This window comes from Pogona vitticeps, chromosome 4 (genome assembly GCF_051106095.1).
Source record: "Pogona vitticeps strain Pit_001003342236 chromosome 4, PviZW2.1, whole genome shotgun sequence".
Classification (NCBI taxonomy): domain Eukaryota; kingdom Metazoa; phylum Chordata; class Lepidosauria; order Squamata; family Agamidae; genus Pogona; species Pogona vitticeps.
The window spans coordinates 119839481-119859636 of record NC_135786.1 but is presented as its reverse complement, the minus strand read 5'-3'; the positions used below and the strand labels follow the sequence as shown (position 1 = coordinate 119859636).

Below are 20156 nucleotides of genomic sequence, written 5' to 3'. Positions count from 1 at the left end.
CAAAAATCTGAATCAAAAGTCCAAGAGGTCCAAAGGTAAGTTGTTCCGAAATGGGAATAATTTTAGCTCCAAAGCCAAGAAGCTGCTGCAGTGGCAATGAAAACGGCACTGAGGCACTCGGTGCCGGGGCCAGGGTTAAGGGTAGCCTGTGGGAGGTCCCGGCACCATGTGCTTAAGCTCTGGAATTTTCCGAGGCTGCTCTGTGCAGGTGCACTAAAATCCATTAGTGTGCATTCACAGAGACAACAAAGAAGAACCACCAGATTCAAAAACCCTCAATGTGGCAATCATCTATACTGTAAGACATCACATTTAGCAACCAGCTTTTAAACATACTAGTTTAAAGGAAGCAAAACTTATTCTTTAAATATTTAATCAATGCCCTCCCCAGTCCTTTCCATGGCTTGGTTTCTCTATAACAGCAATTTCCTTGACACTACAGAATAAGGTGCCTTAGGGATCCTATAAAATGCAAGGAAAAGAGACAGGGCTTGGGTTTCTAAGAACTCATCCAGACAGCTCATGCAGAGAGAAATCTATCACAGAAATATGTTTATTGGTCTGGAAAAGATGATGGATCATGTTGGCTCCGCTGGGAGCCCTTTTTGAGAGAGGGCTTCAAATAATTTAAGCCTTACATTGTGATATTTAGTTACATCTACATTTATCCAGAACAGTGGCTTTAACAGTTTCTACCTTGAGGAAATCCTTTCTGCATCAATTCATTACTTAAAAAAACAATGAGCAGAATCCCCCATTTCTCTTTCCATGGAGTTTTGGCAGAGAATGCAAGAGGAATGGAAAGCACGCTCCATTGTTGACATCTGGGGGGGGGGGGGAGATATCAGCACCATTGTCCCAGGGAGAGAAAATACCCCATAACCATCATGCCTTTTCTAACAGCTTCTAACAAGAACTTAGTGACCATTCAAACAAAAGCGAGCCAGGCACATAGCCAGCACACATAAAGGCCAACTTGGCCTTGAAGAGTCAGCAGTGCCTTTGGAAAGACTTCTGGCCCGTGTGTCTTTTGTCTCATTGTGCTTGCTATTTCCTGGTCACTGTAGCCACATACCCCTGCTTCGCCGCCTGCTCCTTGAAGGGTCCGTGTAAAAGGTCAGCTGAGGATCATTGTCTGCTTCTGTGCCAGAATCCCCTTCAGGGTTCAGAAATGCAGAGCCAGCTACATTGAGAAACAGAAAGGAAATAGTTGCCAAAATGAGCTGTAAGCAAGTTCTTGCACCCACTTGCCATATCATATAGCTGTGCAATAAAGGTTCATACTACCGTATGTACAAAACGTGGTTACTTAAATTACATACTGTATTTTACTAGTCTTACGTACGAGCATACTTTCAAGTAACCTTTTGTCTGCCAACCTGCATGATACATACAATTCTGTGCTTTTGGTTCCCTCCATTCTTTTTTAAAAAGAACAGCTGCCACAGAAAGGCACATGAAGATGGGTTGCATAACTCTTCCTCCATGACATTTTTCAGCTCGGGAGCTAGGGGGTTTTCTTGCCACTGATTGAAAACATACAGGACTGCCATACATTTTCTATATCTTTTCCTATGTAGGTGCCAAAGTGCAAGGGAAAGGAATTTGGAGCTAAGAGATGGCAAAAAGGAAAAGGAAAACATTTAAGCAGTTATCTGTGTTTGCTTGTCCTCCACTCACACCTTGCCTATATCGCTTTGGGCTAAAATAAAAGATAGAGGTGATAAATTCACTCACTTTGACATGGAGATGGAACCTTGCACTCTGGTAAGAAAAGGCAAAATAAAAAGGGAAAGTTCAGTAATGCTATGAGCCAAACCCAATTTATTAAGAGAAGGCCAAGATGTGGATGTACTCTAGATATTACAACTGTATACACAGACCATAATGGGAACAAGATCTAATATGCTGACACAGTACCATCAATAATACTAATAACACTAACTAATACTAAACCTAAAGCTGGGCTCATCACTATATTTAGCAAAGTACATGCCGAGAAAGGGTCTCAGGGCTGTAATTAGGGTGGAGCAAGTGGGGCCTTGCTCCAGGGTACCAAAATTTAGAGGGCACTGAAATCTAAAGGTGAATTCACTGGTGACTGTTAGAAAAATAAATAGCAACACCTCCCAGCCCTATACATTTTTCCATTTTTAAAAGCATAACCTTTCTGCTTCTTTTGGGGTTACACCATGGTTTCTTCCTCCACTTTCATAGATGGCTTGTGACCCTGGCTCATGACAGAGAGGGTAGGAGATGGTGCTGTTTCCCTCAGGTGCCAGACTGACTGATCTACAGCTCCAGAAGTTCTGTATAGTGTAAGCAACCTAGTGTGCAAGTGTCAGTGGAAACATAACCACCACTATTTGAAAGGACAGTTAGTTTTGCTCCAACCAAAAGACATAGCAGTCCTCTTAGTATCCCCAAAGTGTACCTCTTGATGTAAAACTTGAACTTAAAATGTGCTGGTATCCTTCCAGCTAGTTTATACATATACAAGAAAATCTATAGCACAATCTATTCAAGAACTAATTTTTATGTATTTATAAAACAATTTCATGTCTTGGGTCAACACCTAATTCCAAGGAGGTCACTTCAGTTCTAAATGCTGTAGGTGTCTGGTGTCTGTAATAGACTGGATGAGGATGAATCAGCTCAGACTTAGACAAGACAGAGATGCTTCTGGTCACTTAAAAGGCTGATCAGGGACTAGGGTTTCAGCCATATGCTGGATGGGGTTACACTTCCCTGAAAACACAGGTTTGCATTTGGGTGTACTCCTGGATTCACCCCCGTGCCTGGATGACCATGTCTCAGCAGTGGCAAAGAGTGCATTTGCAAAGTTAAAACTAGTATCCTAACTGCACCTATTCCTGGAAATGAGTGAACTGGCTATGGAGAGATATTCCTTAGTTACATCCTGCTTGGATTACTGTAATGCACTCTACATGGGGCTTCCTTTGAAAGGTGTTTGGAAGATTCAGTAGGTCCAGAATGCCACCACTACATTATTAATCGGGGCTGGTTATAGGGATCACATAATGCCTCTGTTACAACAGCTTCAATAGGTGACAGTCCATTTTTGGCACAAGTCAAAGTACTGGTTTTGACTTATAAAGTCCCAAACAGCTTGGTTCCAAGCTATTTTAAATACCACGTTTCCCTTTATGAGCCTGCTTGGGTTTTAAAATAGAGTTGGTGGTATTTGTATATGAATACCCCCACACAGCTGGAGTTAAAGAGGGCGTCCACCGCTGCCGGCTGGCCCTGCTCTTCCTTCCCATCGCTTCAGAGCACCTGATCAGCTAGCCACTCCTGGCAGAAGGAGGGAAGTTGAGTCTCCCTGCCAGGCCAACAAGTGGCTTGCCAACTGGGCGCTCTGGAGCTATGGGAAGGAAGAGGAAGGGCCAGCCGGCAGTGGTGATGCCCTCTTTAACTCCAGCTGTGCTGGGGTGTTCATATTTGTATACAAATACCCCCATCTCTATTTCAAAATCATTAGAGCAGTGGTGTCAAACTGTGGCCCTCCAGATGTTCTTGGCCTTCAACTCCCAGAAATCCCGGCCAGCAGAGGTGGTGGTGAAGGCTTCTGGGAGTTGAAGTCCAAGAACATCTGGAGGGCCACAGTTCGACACCACTGCATTAGAGGATGCTTTCTCCTGGTCCTACCACTCTCACAAGTGTTTTTGATGGGGACATGGGAAAGGGTCTTCTCTGTTGCTGCCCCCAAGCTATGAAACTGCTTCCCATGGGAGGCCAGGCTGCCCTCCCCCATACTATTCCACAAGCAGACCAAAACCTTTCTCTTCAGGCAGGCTTTTTCTCAGTAACTGGGTTCCAAAAAACATGACATTTTAAAAAAAGTTTTATGTTAATATTGTAATCTACCATGGGTCCTCTTGAAGAGAAAGGCAGGATATAAATGTTCTAATGAACTAATAAATAATAACTGAACATAATTATTTTATAGATAGGAACATGAAACTGAAAGTGACATACTTGAAGCTACTAGGTCAGCCTTCAGTAGTTCTAAGTAGACATGGGGAATGAATAAAAAAAGAAATTGCAGTATTCATCAGAAATTGCTGATTTGTGTAATACTCATCACTTTGTATTTGTCAGTTGTGGAGGCCCTGACAAATATGAAGTGATGAATATTTACCCTTTTTATTCATCCATTCATTGGCTCTGGGCCCAAAGAGCAAGCTAGGGTTTTGGAACTGTTGAGATTTTGATATGAATATGTATTAAATGTAAATGTTGTACAGTTGAAAATAAAATGGCTGATTTTACCTGAGTCATTGTACTGATTGTATTCATGTGTAGTTACCAAGGTTTGAGACTTAATGTTGTACAGCTGTGGTACATGCTGAAACTTTGTGTAACTGAAAATGATGTAATGTGTTTTCTGACTGGTCTCAGAACTGTACGTAAAGTCAAGTGTAAAGGGGACATTTTATTTGCTGTAAGTCAGATCAGTTATTTCCTATACTATGTGTTGTATCATATCATGTTATGCTGCCAGATGAATGTCTATTCTCTATGTAAATAGACTAAGTTGATATTTTACTCTCTCTATGTCATAGTGTCTATGCATACTAATACCTCCTTACTCTGCTAATGTTCTGAGAATACACATTTAACCAAAATTCTCAACAGTAATGGCTGTTCCAGCAGCCTAGTTTGCTCACTGTTATTATTGGCCCACTAAACAGCTGTTCAGCAGGCCCACTCTCTCTGCCCACACAGCCCACCCCCGGCCCCTTCTCACTGCCCCCTGACACCTCCCTACCTTGTCTTGTCACAATTGCAACTGCCATCGCTGCTGGCAGAAAGGAAACTGCCATTTCGATGGGCTAGCCTGGCCTCTTTGCTTCTGACCATGGAAGCAGAGAGTCTGTCTGCAGACTTGTGCCTGGCTAACCTGCTCTCTCTGCCTAGTGGCCTGGCTACCATGGCCTCTCAACCTCTGATCAGCACCTTGCAGAGTCAGAGAGGCCAGGCTTTCCTGCTGGAACTGCAGCTTCAGTTCCAGTGCCCTTGCCACCAGCAGACCAAGGTAAGGAGGCAAAGGAAGGCAGTGGGAAGGGGGTGGGGGCACAGGCTGTCTTAAAAAAGATGAACTGATGAACCAATTCATGGTTCATTGGAAATTCCTGGGGAAATTTGCGGGTCATGGGTTTTGGCGGTAACAATTTGGGACTGTTACTACTTTAGAAAAGGAACCTTCTGCTATTTCATTCCCCCACAACTGGGCATTGTTATGGAATTACATGGGAATGATGGTGTCAAAAATACTATGCTACCAAACAGGCTTCAGTAACCTTGCTAAAGCTAAAAGGTTCTTGGTATGATGGATGGAAAAATTATGTATGGATGGGGAAAACTATGCCTGCATGGCAAAACTATGTTTGCTACCTTGACATAAAGAAGCAATGGTAGATGAGGGAGGGAGGGAGGAAGAAAGGAAGAAAGAAAGAAAGAAAGAAAGACCAATACAACACATTCAATACTTTCCGCACCAATCACAAAGGCAATCTTAACCAATTAGTGAACTTTTGAACCATCAAAGCAATTCCACAGACACTTTAGAACAGGCTTGTCCAACCTGCGGCCCGAGGGCCGCATGCGGCCCAGGTCAGCTCGTAATGCGGCCCAGTGCAATTTTTTTATTTTAAAAGAAATTCCAAAGTTTCAAGTTACACTGCCGGCGCTTGAGGCCGGAATGTGGCCGGGGCATGTCCGGGAGAGAGGGAAGGAAGGAAAGAGTGGGAGGGGAGGGGACGGGGGGCTGCGTGACTGCATTGCGCCATCCCCGTCAATAGGTGGACCCCCTCCCGGCCCCATAAAGCCGCTGGAGTCGAAGCTGGCAGCCTATGCTGTCTGAGATCGGAGCTGCCAGTAAGCGTGCTTGGAGCGGGGCTGCGGAGGACGGCTAGGACTGCCCCCCCATGCGGCCCAAACCAAATGTATGTGCGGCCCAAACCAAATTTTCATCTTCTAATGTGGCCCAGGGAAGGTGAAAGGTTGGACACCCCTGCTTTAGAATGATCCCAAGATAGTAGGGGAAAAACCAGGGAAAAGGGAAGCCTATTTTGAAAATCTTTAGCCAGTAGCCATGCTGGCTGAGGAATTATTTGAGTTGTTGTACTTTAAAAAGGAACTTTTCCAAGCCTTTGATTTGAGCACTGGTGAAAAAGTTGCAACACTTTAAAAATAATAAAAAAGCAGAACACATGAACAGCTGAAATCTGAAGAAAACTAAACAGGGACAGCTGCAAGGTATGGCTGTAAGGTGTGAAGGCATGATCAGGAGAAACAAACGTATAAGGAAATATCCCCAAGTGACATGAACATACATTCATTCATTCATAGGCATCCTTCAGTCTCGAGAGACTATGATAACATGCAGATTAGCACACACCAACATGGTCCTTAAACCTAAACCAACACAGTCCTTTTGCGTTTCTCAACAGCTCCCAGCTAGTCCTGGGAATCCTAGGTCTATCAGAACACTTCTCAGAGGCCCATGTCTGAGACTGGCACTCTCATCCCCACAATGCCTCATCAAAAATCTCTGGACAGTACCTCGTGACTTGTTATTGATCCGCTTGCGCTGGCTGCTGGAGGTATGAGACAGCAGTGTAGCCTGCTGATGGTTGGAATCCACAGGACTAGTGGCGATGATGTTATCCTTGTATTTGTTCATCAAGGACAGCTTGGCATTGTCACTTCCTGAACAGGAAGAATTTAAGGCAAAAACTTTAAGAAAAGGAGACAAAAAATGGGAGAAAGGGAAAGAGAAAGAGAAGGGGGAAAAGAGAGAATATTCATTTCCAGCTACATTAGGGTCATCTCTAGAAGTTAATGCAGTTGGCAATAGGGGGTGAGAGCCCAGTGCTGTAATTCACCATTAACACTACCAGAGCAGATTCCCTTTTCTACCCCTCCCCTAGAAACAGACATTCCCCCTAGTAACAGCAGTAAAATCAAAAGGATCGTCTGATCTTAAAATAAGAGTCACTCTAAACATAGTCCCTGTGGAGAATGCAATAGAAAAATTGAACAAGCTATGGAATGCTAAGACACTGCAATTGAGATTTATCTTGGCTTTCTCATTGCTCTAGATGTTACTACTGTATGATTGATTCTAAAAGATAGGAAGAATCATAAAATCACAGAATTATGAAGTTGGAAGGGGCCTATAAGGCCATCAAGTCCAATGCCTGGCTTAGTGCAGGAATCCAAATTAAAGCTAATCTGACATATGGTTGTTCAATTTTCTCTTTGGTACTCCAAATTTCGGTGACCATTCCCTGCTATTGTTCTGGACACCAACATCAAGCCAAGAAAAGAAAAAAAAGAGGACAAGATATGTGTGACATACATGAAAAGTTGGCCCCATATGATGGGTTGACAGTAAAAGTGAATTGTAGGTATAGAAGCACTGAAGAATAATGACCTAAATGCAATACCAATGCCTCAAACAAATCACACATAACTCTACAAGTACACACAAACTGAGACTATGCCCCACCTGGCGTAAGATCCATGCCCGACTTTTCATTGCAGCCCTGTAGTGAGTCCAGAGTTCTGGTAACCTGGCTGGCAAAGTCTTCGCCGCCATTCATGCATTCTCTTTGCAGGTGGTGACGCAAGTCAGTAATGTCATACTCATAGCCATCTAGGATAGGGGTCTCTCGGATGCTCAGAGTCCCACTTGAGTTGTGACCCTGTACCCGGGCATTTCGGAGGCTCTCACGGCCATGGCCTCCAATCAGCACCGAGGGGATATAGTGAATTTCATTGGCTGCCTCTGCACTGGCACTCTTCTGGGGTTGGGGCACTCGTCGTCGCTTGCACCAACGTCGGCGTGTGTAGAGGATCATAACCAGGCATAAGATGGAAAGCAGCAAGGCAATCATACCTCCCTATGGAAATAAAAATGGCACAGATTTCATATAGCTTCAAGAAAAGGCACTGAATAATTCCAGTGCAGGTGAGAAGTTATGTATTCAATTCAGTTACACTTCCAGGATATAGGACTCAAGAGAGTTTGGCTCCTAGGCAACTTCGCCTCAGGCAAAGCAAGATTCCACTACTCAAGGCTTCAGAAGAAAGCATGGACACACCTGATTCTGAAACATAAAAAGTCATAAGGAATTCAACAAAGCTTTGCACAATTTGTAGATAAAATTTCAGTAATGACCATAGCATGGCTTAATTTAGCAGTTATCACCACAAGACTAGAGTTAGTGTGCTCAGCACCACTGCAATAAATGGGAACCATAGTCATCAGCTATTCCCACTGACTCCCAAGAGCTCTGTGAAGAAAAGTCTCCTGCTGGATTGTGCCTTCAATGCTAATTAGATGACCAAGAGTAGATTTTCAGATGTGCCCCCCTGGGCATCAGGAATATATAAAGGACTGCTTGATGCTTGAGCTGCCAAATTAATTAGTCTGATATTTGGAATCAGTTCCTATAATGGCCATGCTGTTGGAGCCAGGCCCTTATGAATCCAGTACTTCACAATACAATTGAGAATAGCTCTTACAACTTTAAACTTCCACTTAATATATTCTCAAGCCCCTTAAATATAACTACATTATTTTTATACCCATCAGTCCAAGGTCCAAGTGGAAAACAAGCATTTCATCCCAATTCTGTGGAATGAAGGATTCCATTGAAGCTCAAGACACAGGTTAAGAGCACAAAAGTATATCAAGTTTCTTCTAGCTCTACAAATATGCTGAGGGGTGGGGGCAGGTGGCAGGTAGCAGGAAGCCAAAGCTAAGAGAAAAATACTAGCCAAGATTGACAGATGAAGAAGACATAGTCCCTAATTTCATGGGCAAAAACAGTGACCAAGAAAGGATCAAAACAAAGCAGGAAGAACGTGCTGATTGGAGGTAGCATTTATGGCCAACAGGATCCAGGCAGTTGTATCAGACCCTATGAAACCCACATGGAAAAGAGGTTCCAATTAGATAAATTGTATGATCCTCTAAAATAGAGAGGTTACTTATCTGTAACCATGGTTCTTCCAGTGGTCCTCTGTGAATCCACACAAATGGATTTACTGCCCCTGCATGGGACTTCTCAGACTATTCTAGAGCTTAAAAGACATAATTAGTAGGACGTTGCCCCGTGGTGTGCATGCTCCATCTGCCCGTTACCTCAGTTACGAATGTCCGCCGCTGTCAAAGCTCTGAATTCCACAAAGCTCAAGTCAACATGTGATGGGCAGCAGGGAGGCTGGGTGGTATGTGTGGATTCACAGAGGGCCACTTGAAAACCATGGTTACAGGTAAGTAACCTCTTTTTCTTCTTTATGGCCTCTGTGAATCCACACAAATGGGTGACTAGCAAGCTCACTTACTGGAAGAAGGGCCATCACACCAACAACGAAGTCAGCACAGCTCTTCCGAAACTTGCTTTCTTCTTGGCCCTGACATCAAGACGATAGTGTGACACAAAAGTCGAGGGTGTAGACCAAGTGGCTGCTTGACAGATGTCAGGGACTTCAATGCCATGCAACAACGCTGTAGACGTTGCCATCGCTCTAGTAGAGTGTGCCTTTAGCACCTCTGGTGGAGTCTTGCCTGCCAATTCATAAGCCAGCGTAATGGCCGAGACAATCCACCTCAAGAGAGTCTGTGAGGAGGCAGGAGAACCCTTTTGTGGGCCATGGAAGCAGACAAAATGTCTTGGAGACAAACAAAAGTTTTGGTTCTTGAAACATAAAATGCCAGGGCACAACGAACATCAAGAGAGTGGAGCATGCACTCAACGTCAGAAGATGGATTGGGGAGAATTAGAGGCTGATTAACGTGGAAATCAGAGATCGCTTTTGGAAGGAAAGACACATCTGGGTATAACACAACCTTGTCAGAAAAAAATGAATATAAGGGGAATCAGCTCGAAGAGCAGCCAGGTTGCTTCCTCGACGTGCAGAGGTTATCACCACAAGGAACAATGTTTTGACAGAAAGCAGTTTGAAATTTGCAGAAGCCATAGGCTCAAAAGGAGGGTGAGTCAGTGCACAGAGAACGACCTGAAGAGACCACTGAGGAAGTGGAGGTCGAACAAGTGGAGGCATATTTCGCAGTCCTCTTAGAAATTTCTTCAATGTGGGATAAGAGAACAAACGGGAAGCTTCAGAACCTTCAGGCTGGTAAGAAACTATTGCAGAAATATAAACTTTTATTTATTTATTTATTTATTTATTTGATTTATATCCTGCCCATCTGGTATATGTATACCACTCTGAGTGGAATGGGCTAAACCTTGGCCAAACAGGTAACAAAGGAACTTAAGGAGGATATCCAAGGAAACTGGAACCGTGGGTAGATTATGTGTTTTAGCAAATTTGATAAATGAGTTCCATTTGTAGGAATACAATAATTGAGTGGATGGTTGCCTCGCTTTATTCAGGACTTCAGCCACTTTGGGAGAATTCTCCACTGTGAGGTGCAGAGAGGTGAGGTCAGGATGGCAAATCCAACCTTCCTCCTGAGTGAGTAGGGAAGGTTGAAGTGGTAACCTGAGAAATTTGGAGGTCATGGTCCTGAGAGTGGTGAACCATAGTTGACGAGGCTACCACAGTGCTATTAATATGGCATCTCGATCCAGCTGACGGATCCTGATTAGCATCCTCTGGATGAGTGGAAAGGGTGGAAACAGGCAAAGTAGAGTGTCATCCCAATCCACCATGAAGGTGTCGCTTAGGGAGTCTTCTCCTCTTCCCGCTCTGGAGCAGTATCTGCTGCACTTGATGTTGCTTTGGGTGACGAAGACATCTAGGCCTGGCGTCCCCCACCGACTGCAGAGAAGAGCAAAGACGCTGCCGTTGAGTCTGGCCCACTCACGAGTCTGACAGCTCAGATGGTCGGCAACCTCGTTGTCTTCTGTAGTGACATGAAGAGCCACTGGGAAGATGTGGTGATCATAACACCATTCCCACGGCTGGATCACTAGATAAAGAAGATGTAAGGAGTGGGTACCACCTTGTTTGTTGATATAATACAGGGTGGTCATATTGTCCATGATGACTTGGACCCCGTGGCCAGCTATCACGAATTGGAAAGCTCAAAAAGATTTGATGACTGCTAACAGCTCTAGTTGATTGATGTGTAGCAGTTTTTCTGAGGTTAACCACAACCCGTAGATCTTTTGATGACCGCAGTGTGCCCCCCATCCCGTCGGGCTGGCATCTGTTGTGACTTGTCCGGTAAGTTGGAGAGGCCTGAATAGGTGGCCTACCAGGAGGTGAGGGATAAAAGTCCACCAGATTAGTTGATGAGCCAACTCTGGGGTCACTGGAAGATGCTTGATGGTCTACCAGAGGGTTGAACTGGGACAGGTACCATGCCTGTAAAAAGAGTTGCAGGCTATTTTGGATGAAACCAATGCCCTGGACCCATTTCAGTCGAGCTTCAGGCCACACCACGAGACGGAAACAGCACTGGTCGCACTGTTGGATGACTTATTGAGGGAGGCTGACAGGGGCAATATGTCCTTGCTGGTCCTCCTCGACATTTCAGCAGCCTTTGATACCGTCAACCACGGTATTCTCCTGGGGAGGCTCTCAGAGTTGGGAATCGATGGACAGGCATTTGCCTGGCTCTGATCCTTCTTGGAGGACCGTCCTCAGAGAGTCCAGCTTGGAAAGAGTGTTTCGGCCCCATGGAGCCTCAACTGTGGGGTTCCACAGGGTTCAATCATCTCTCCAATGCTGTTTAACATCTATATGAGGCCGCTGGGAGGGGTCATCAAGGGGTGTGGGGCTTTGTGTCATCAGTACGCTGATGACACCCAGCTCTACATCTTTTTCACCTTCCTCAGTGGATGCCGTCCCATCCCTTGAGCGCTGCCTGGAGGCTGTACTGCGGTGGATGCAGGAGAATGGGCTGAAGCTGAACCCGGGCAAGATGGAGGTCCTGAGGGTGGGTGGCCCCTCCATCTGTGGCTTGGGAAACTCCCTCTCTTTTGGGGGGGTGACTCTCACCATGAAGAGTGAGGTTCGCAGCTTGGGAATACATCTGGACCCGGCGCTCACCATGGAGACCCAGGTGGCATCAGTGGTCCGCTCCGCCTATTTCCATCTGCGGAAGATTGCCCAGCTGCATCCCTATCTTGATGTTGGGGCGCTCACCGCTCTGGTCCATGTGCTCGTAATCTCAAGATTAGACCACTGCAATGCACTCTACGTGGGGCTACCTTTGGGGTTGTTGTGGAAACTTCAAATGGTGCAAAATGTGGTGGCCAGACTTCTCACTGGGACGAGAAAATACCAGCACATCTCTCCCATCCTGGCCGCCTTGCATTGGCTTCCCATTCATTTCCACATCCACTTCAAAGTGTTAATGATGACTTATAAAGCCCTAAACGGTTGAGGACCTGGATACATGGCGGAGCGCCTTTTCCCACCTAGATCTACCCGAATCACTCATTTTAGCCAGGAAAGATTGCTGAGGGGCCTAATGCCAAGAGAGGCCCGGAAAGAAAGAACAAGAAACCAGGCCTTCTCGGCAGTGGCCCCTCGACTATGGAACACCGTGCCGCTGGAAATCACCCTGGCACCCTCGCTGGGTGTTTTTAAGAGTCATTTAAAGAGCTGGCTCTTCAGGCAGGCCTTCCCTCCAGTCAATACCTGATTTTATTTTTTCTTTAGCTTTCTCTCATCTTGATCTTCTAATTTGCAGTTTAATTATGTGATTGATTTATATATACTTGATGATTTTATTTGATTATATTTTATGTTTTATTCTTCTTTGTAAGGCACCCCAAGTAGACTCTGTCTAGAGGGGCGGGGTAGAAATCTAATAATAAATAAAATAAATAAATAAAGTTATAATCTTTAGTTTTGCATGCTGAATGATCAATGTAGTTGATGGCATGTGACCTAATAGGTGCTGTGCATGGTGAGCGGTGACTGTGCTGAAATGCAAGAAAGGGCGAATGGCATGTCTTAATTTAATTATTCGTTCTGGAGGGGTAAACACTCTGGCTGCAACAGAGTCGAGATGTGCTCCGATATAATCTATGGTTTGAGATGGCTGCAGATGAGATTTCTTTTGGTTCACTTGTAGTCAGAGCTCTGCTAAAGCCTGTAGGATGAAGGCCGCATCCCAACCAATCATCTATATATGGGAACACTGTGATGTTGTGAAGATGAAGCTATGCAGTGACAGGAGCTATGCATTTTGTAAATGTCCTTGGAGTGGTAGACAGGCCGAATGAAAGGGCACAGAATTGGCATGCAGTGTCCATGAAGCAGAATCGAAGGTATTTGAAATGATCTTTGTGGATTGAAATATGGAAATATGTGTCCTGAAGGTTTATAACCACGAACCAATCCCCTGGTTGAAGAAGAGGGATGACTGATTCAAGGGTGACCATGTGGAAATGCCTTGGAAGGATGTAAGTGTTCAGCAGACACAGGTCTAAGATAGGATGGAGTCTCCCATCCTTTTTGGGCACTGTGAAATAGTGTGAGTGGAAGCTGTTCAGAATGTCCTGGGAGGGCACCTTCTGAACAGCACACTTCTGAAGAAGGAGCCAAACCTCATCCTCTAGAGCAGGTATGTTGTAGGTCTGACATGACTGAGAGAAGGAAGTTCCGTGAATTCCAGCAGGTAACCAAAATGTATGATGGGTAGCATCCAAGTGTCCTTGGTGATAGTGGACCACTTGCTGAGAAAGGTTGCTAATCGGGGGTGATGATGATAGACTGGTGGAGGAGAGCCAAAGGTATTGTTTATTCTTCCCCATAGGTCTTCAGAAACCTTGCCTATGCTGAGCTGGGGCCTGAGATCTGAAAGGCGGAGCAGCGGAAAATGGTTGAGTGAAGCTGGACCTTTCATGAACTGGAGGTTTGTACTGGCGGTAGGGATGTTGGTACGACTGATGAAATGTAAATTGCTTGCGCCACTGATTGCGCTGTACCTGGGTTATTGTTGGATGGTATGAGATTGGGTTGTCTTGCGGATCTTATGAAGGTTCTCCATTACCTCATCGGTTTTCTTGTTGAAGAGGCCCAATTGTCAAAAGGTAAATCCTCAATATGTGTCCTAGCATTGTCTGTGATCGCAGGTGATCGCAGCCACGCATGTTGCCTAAGGGCGATAGAGGAAGCCATAGATTTTGAGGCAGCGTCAGCCATGTGTCAGAAAGCCAGGTGCTGCTGCTTGGCTAAAGTAGTGGCTTCTGACATCTTATGGCAATGGAACAAATTACAGTGGTGCCTCGCACAGTGAGGTTAATCCGTTCCGGATTAACCCTCGCTGTGTGAAAACATCGCTGTACGGATCAAAAAAAGCCATTGGAACGCATTAAACTTAGTTCCAATAGCAGCTTTACTCACCGTACAGCGATGTTTCTCCGATGGCCGGCAGCCATTTTCGCGCCCTCCCCTTGCTTAACGAGGGCGCGAAAACGCTGCGCACGGCCATTTTGGGGCTTCTGGCGGCCATTTTGAAGCCACCAAACAGCTGATTGGTGGGTCGCAAAGCAAAGGTCGGTAAGCGAACCGCTTACTGACCTTCGCTCTGCGATTTTGAGCCATAGGGGCCGTCGGTGTGCGATCGCATTTGCGATCGCTAGAACGGCCCCGTTGTGCGGATTTGTCATTCTACGGTGCACTCGTTGTGCGAGGCACCACTGTACCTTGAGAGATGGTGAGTGCTCCAACACTAGAGTCATTCAAGAGAAAATTAGACAACCACATGGCAAATATCCTTTAATTTGTATTCCTGCATTGAGCAGGGGGGTTTGGACTCAATAGCCTTATAGGCACCTTCCAAATTCTATGATTCCATGAATTTTTACTCTAATAATTCAGTGCCCAAGGGGAATTTACATTTTTCTTCCCTATTCCTTTGAAAGAGATATGGTACCTGAGGTATATTCATACGTGAAATATGGAATAACACTCAGAAGCTGTGTATCAAATTTGGCTCTGAAATCTTGGTGGTTAAAAAAGACCACAGTAAAAATGAACATGTCCACTTATATGTATAGCGAGAATGCCAAACAAGCAAGTAAGCTGCTTTGCTCTTTAATTATAATTTATGTTCTTTCATTGTAAAGAAGAGAAAGAAGAAAACAATTCTTTTAATAATTCTATAAAATTCTCTTGAATACCCACATTCTTTACTGCCACCCACTTGTGATCAGGATTATTTAGAAACACAAAGTTAGTGCTGTATGGCAGTTGATGACATTAGAAAAATGCAACTACAATTATATAGTTCTCTTGAAATTGCAGTCTGATCCAGAAGGAATATTTAACATCAAAGGTCACCTTCAGGTGCACTCCAAATTTAGTGAAGCCTCACACACACACAGGCTTTCCTTGTCTGACTGGTACAAGTCACAGTGGGTCAAACACTGTCACCTAGCAACTGCTCATTACACTTTTAAAAATGCAAATATTCTCCTGAAATGCCACACATTTATTTTGGACCAAAAATTACCACCCACGCAAAACCAATATGAAACCCAAATGCTCTTCTCATTCCACCAGTAATCTAAAAGAACCAGTGTGGATGGTTTCCTTGATAGTTCCAGAAAAATAATGAGTTCCTTGTTCTTTGTGAACCAAGTTACTTCCGTAGAAGTCTCAAAACTATGTACAGCAAATAATCATGCTCCACTGAAAGCAGATATGTCAGCTGCTGATAGTACCGTTTTTAAGAGTGTGAAAGAACACTGGTTGAAATACACATAAACTTTCTTCAACAGAGAAACCCTGGACCCTGCACAGTTGATCTGCTTTGTTCCCAAGCCTTAGAAGGGAAGCAGAAAAACTAGGAAAATTATCAGTAGAAAGAGCAGAGAGATGATAAATTCCAAAGCAAATTATGAATGAAGAACAATAGCTGGAACTGGAAACCCTCAGAGACAGAAGATGAAAGGAGGATCTGACAGCAGTTCTCATGTACTATCTGAAACTCTTTCTTTAAAAGGCAGGCAGGCAGGCAGGCAAACACCTACTGGGGATCAAGAAGAAAAGAACAGGAGCAATAGCTTCTCAGGTAGCAGTTAAACTACTATCTAATATGTAGATAGCAGTTTTTCTCAGGTGCTCCAAGTGTTTCATGTCCATTATTTATCACTTTTTTTAACCCTGTCCTTCCTACAATGTGTTCAGGGCACTGTATGTAGCTTTCCCACTACCACTTTGTCCTCAAAACAACCCTACAAGGTAAGTTAGGCTGAGGGCAAAACTTGTTCTGTTAGGTGGACAACCTAACATTGTGTGCTGTGGTGTTGCATATTTTCTAGGAAGAACACATTGGCCTGTTATAATATAATAATAAATAACAGTGTGAAGTCATTTCAGGATTTTCCAGGTAGAGAATACTTAGAAGTGTTTTACCATTCATTCCCTTCTTCTGGGGGCACCCTGGGACTGGGCAGCTTGCCCAAGGTTACACAGACTGGCACTATTCACAACAGGCACAGTGAGGAATTGAATTCCCAACCTCTGGCTCCACAGCCAGATATGGGCCAGTATTATTATTCCCATGTTACAAATGGGAAAGGTGAGACTGTGAGAATGGTACCCATCTCTAACAAGTGGGAGCAGCACAGAGAGAGAGAGAGAGAGAGAGAGAGAGAGAGAGAGAGAGAGAGAGAGAGAGAGAGAGAGAGAGAGAGAGAGAGAGAGAGAGAGAGAGAGAGTCAGTAACAATCCTGAGTGCCACTGCTGCTAAAAAGCTTTCTGCCTCTCAAGGAAGGACCCAGCCTACATCTCAGGAGTTCTATCACACAGTCAATAGGCAATTACTGGGACAAAAATTCTCTAAATGCTCTTGGCAGGGTGTTTTTGTTTTTTTTGCTATTTCTTAAATTTTTCTCCAGGAATAATCAAAAACAAAACATGAGGGGGAAAAGTCAGCTGCCAGTTAGTAATATAGGAAAGATATTAAAGTTCTCATTAAGGCAGGCTTCATTAAACAGCCCCATCCTCGATATCAGTGCTGATGACACATTGTCTCCAGCTAATTATCTTCTCCTGGAAAAAGGAACTGTAAAATTCTGTAACATCACTTAAAAAAAGAAAACTCTACTTTTCCAACATTTTTCTTTTGTTTCCTTTCCTCATTCTCTGAAGTTTCTCTAGGCCTGTGCCTTTACCTCCCCCTCCCCATATACACCTCCAACTTGCTCTTCTAAAATGTTTCTGTGATGAAATCAACCAGGATAGTAGGGTTGTGAGAAGAAACTTTTCTTATAATGAAAGGTTTGCACCTGCAAAGACACTCAGATCCATATACACTAGAAAGCCAAAATTTGGCTGCAGATGAACTTTGGGCGTTTTGCAAAGCTTGGAAGCAGCTAAAAAGCCATTAGAATTTAAAAAGCCAGTCAAACCTGTTTCCCAAGAGGTAAAACAGGTCTATCCCAGTAACACCAGGAGGCCAGCCACTTCAGGTCCCCCTTTAAAGTGTTATTTGTGTGGAGGGGACCATCTCTGAGGAGACTGCCCTAAAGTCGCTGCTCAACCAAGCCAACCACCTAAAACTCCAGCCAAGCTGCCTGTCCCTGCGCACACACGCCAGACGCAAGTTGAAATTTCTCAGTTACCCAGCGAAAGAAGGAGACCCATTCACCAATGAGAGACTTCTGCCAGAATGGATTCAAGCAATGTACTCAAACCACCAGGCTTCACCAGCACCAGCAGCCCAAAAAGGAGTTAATCCCTTACAAGCTCAGAGGCAAGCAAGCGGAGACAAAGAGGCCAGATTGGTTCAGTGTCCCCTGAATGAAGTTTCAGAGGCACGAGATGCAATGCCACTCAGGCGGAGTTAAAGTCTACCCAGGCTAACTTCAAAGGAACAAAAGATAATTCAGAAACCCCTCAGGCAGAGCAGCCTCTCCTTTCCAAACTGGTTTTGCCAGATGAAAAGCAAGCTGCATTGCCTGAGGAGGCACAAGCCATTCCTTCGGACATTGACTGCTCAGAGGGGGAAGAGACTGTTATTCAGACGATAGGTACAGATGAATTCAAAAAACACCAAGAACTTGACCCTTCTTTGACAGCCCTAAGATCACAGCAAGTGTTGAGTCAGAACAAAACCGTAAGTTTTTTCTGGGGCCAAAATGGGCTTCTGTATTGTCAATTTGCCCAAGATTCTAGGATGGATGTAGAATTGTCCAAGCAACTAATTGTCCCTAGAGAATATCGACAGCGGGTGATAGAATTGGCCTGTGGTACCCGTTTTTCTGGACATCAGGGATGCAAAAAGACTTTACAGAGAGTTACTCAGCATCTTTACTGGCCAGACGTAGCAAAGAATGTAAGGGATTTCGTTTCTTCCTAGGATGTATGCCAAAGAGTGGGGCACCACACTGATAAAACTAAAGCAAGAGTTCAGGCAACTCCTGTTATAGGTGAAGTTTTTGACTGTCTTCAAATGGACATTTTGGGACCTTTCTTGCCTTCTAAATCACAGAAATGTTTTATTATCACATTTGTCTGTCAAACTAGCCAATGGGTAGAAGCTTACCCTATTGCTACTATTTCTGCTAATTCCATTGCCAAAGTGTTTCTGGAGATTTGTGCAAGGATTAGAATTCCATCTGTATTGATTTGTGACAGAGCTTGTGCTTTTAGAAGCGAGCTGATGAGAAAAGTCTGTGAAATTAGCAAAATAAGAATAAATTTCAGTGCCTCATATCATTCAGAATCCCATGGATTGGTGGAGCACACTCAACAGACTCTGCTCAAAATGATTAAAACTTTTGTTCAGGACTTTGGGAGAGGTTGGAACAAAGTTCTCCCTCTGGTCCTCTTAGCTTACCAAAATGCACCTCATGAGGCCTTAGGCGGACTTAGCCCAAGTGAGGTGGTGTATGAAAAAAAATTGTATGGACCTTTGGATTTGTTGAGAGCTGACTGGGAAGGTACCATCTAGTCCAGTTCATTGTCTGTTACTGATTTTATGTATAATTTACAAGTGAAGCTGAGAGCTATTCAGGAAATGGCTAAAGAAAATATCCAGCAGGCCCAGGCTAAGCAAAATTATTTTCATGATCGTAAATCAAGGCACAGAGAGTTTGAAGTGAGAGATTCTGTTCTCCTCTTGAACCCACTCAGACCAAATAAACTAGAGGTTTCCTGGGAGGGCCCAGGAAAGGTTTTACAATGTATTGGGACTTTGGAACTATTTTGCTCAAATACCTGGTTCTGGAAGAAAGCCTATTATTTATCTTGTCAACAGCCTGAAACCCTATCGAGACAGAGCAGCTGTAATTCTGAAGTGTCAAGCTGCTTGTATTAGGCCAGAGCAGGAACCTATGGACATTTTGTCTGATTTGGAAAATGCTAGAAATTGGCTGGACAAATTTGTTCTTTCAGGTACTCCTGAGGAGCAGGAGTGACTTTCTCAAATTCTGGAACAATACCAAAGTGTTTTTTTCTGACAAACCTCGTTATACTAAATTTGGTTACTCATGCTATTGATACTGGTGAGAGCTGGTTCCTACAGGGTTATGGGGCATCATGCTGTGCAGATTCAAAAGGAGATTCAAAAGATGTTGGAATTAGATGTGATAGAACCAGCAATGCTGCATGGGCCAGCCCTATTGTTATTGGGCCAAAGAAAAATGCTTTGGGACAAGTTTTGGATGGGGTCAGATTTTGTGTGGACTACAGGAAGCGGAACAGCTTAACAGTTCCTGATCTCTACCCTTTACCTAGGATGGATGACCTCATAGAATGCTTAGCTAGCTCCTGGTTCATAAGCGTATTGGATCTGAGTGCTTGTTATTGACAAGTTTCTCTTGAAGAAAAATTGAGAGACAAATCCAATTTCATAAGCCACGTGGGAATTTGTCGTTTCAAAAGATTGCCTTATGGAATGAAAAACGCAGGAGCAACTTTCCAGAGGATGATGGACAAACTGTTACATGACTTACCCTTTGCTTCTGCATATTTGGATGACCTAGCTATTTTTAGCCCTAATTTTGCTACACATGTCTCACATTGAAACTGTGTTGTGTAAATTGCAGAATGCTGGTCTGACAGTCAAAGCCAGCAAGTGTCAGTGGATACAAGGAAAAGTTTTGTATTTGGGTCATTTGACTGGACAGGGGGAAATTCAACCCTTGGAGGCCAAGATAGAAGCCATTCAGAACTGGCCTAAC

General features: G+C 44.2%; 1 protein-coding gene across 5 annotated transcripts in view; it reads right to left on the bottom strand.

Moving 5' to 3' along the window:
- ASTN1 (astrotactin 1) overlaps positions 1-20156 on the bottom strand; it is a 448149-nt gene that overhangs the window by 271621 nt on the left and 156372 nt on the right. For 2 of the 5 annotated variants that reach the window (XM_078392393.1, XM_078392392.1), the window contains exons 3-6: positions 7538-7931; positions 6589-6762; positions 1738-1764; positions 1076-1183 (exon numbers count right to left, since the gene is read on the bottom strand). In XM_078392393.1, coding sequence (XP_078248519.1) covers positions 1076-1183; positions 1738-1764; positions 6589-6762; positions 7538-7931 — 703 coding nt within the window. The remainder of the gene's footprint in view (positions 1-1075; positions 1184-1737; positions 1765-6588; positions 6763-7537; positions 7932-20156) is intronic. The other 3 variants (XM_078392391.1, XM_072998206.2, XM_072998207.2) reach the window with 3 other exon arrangements.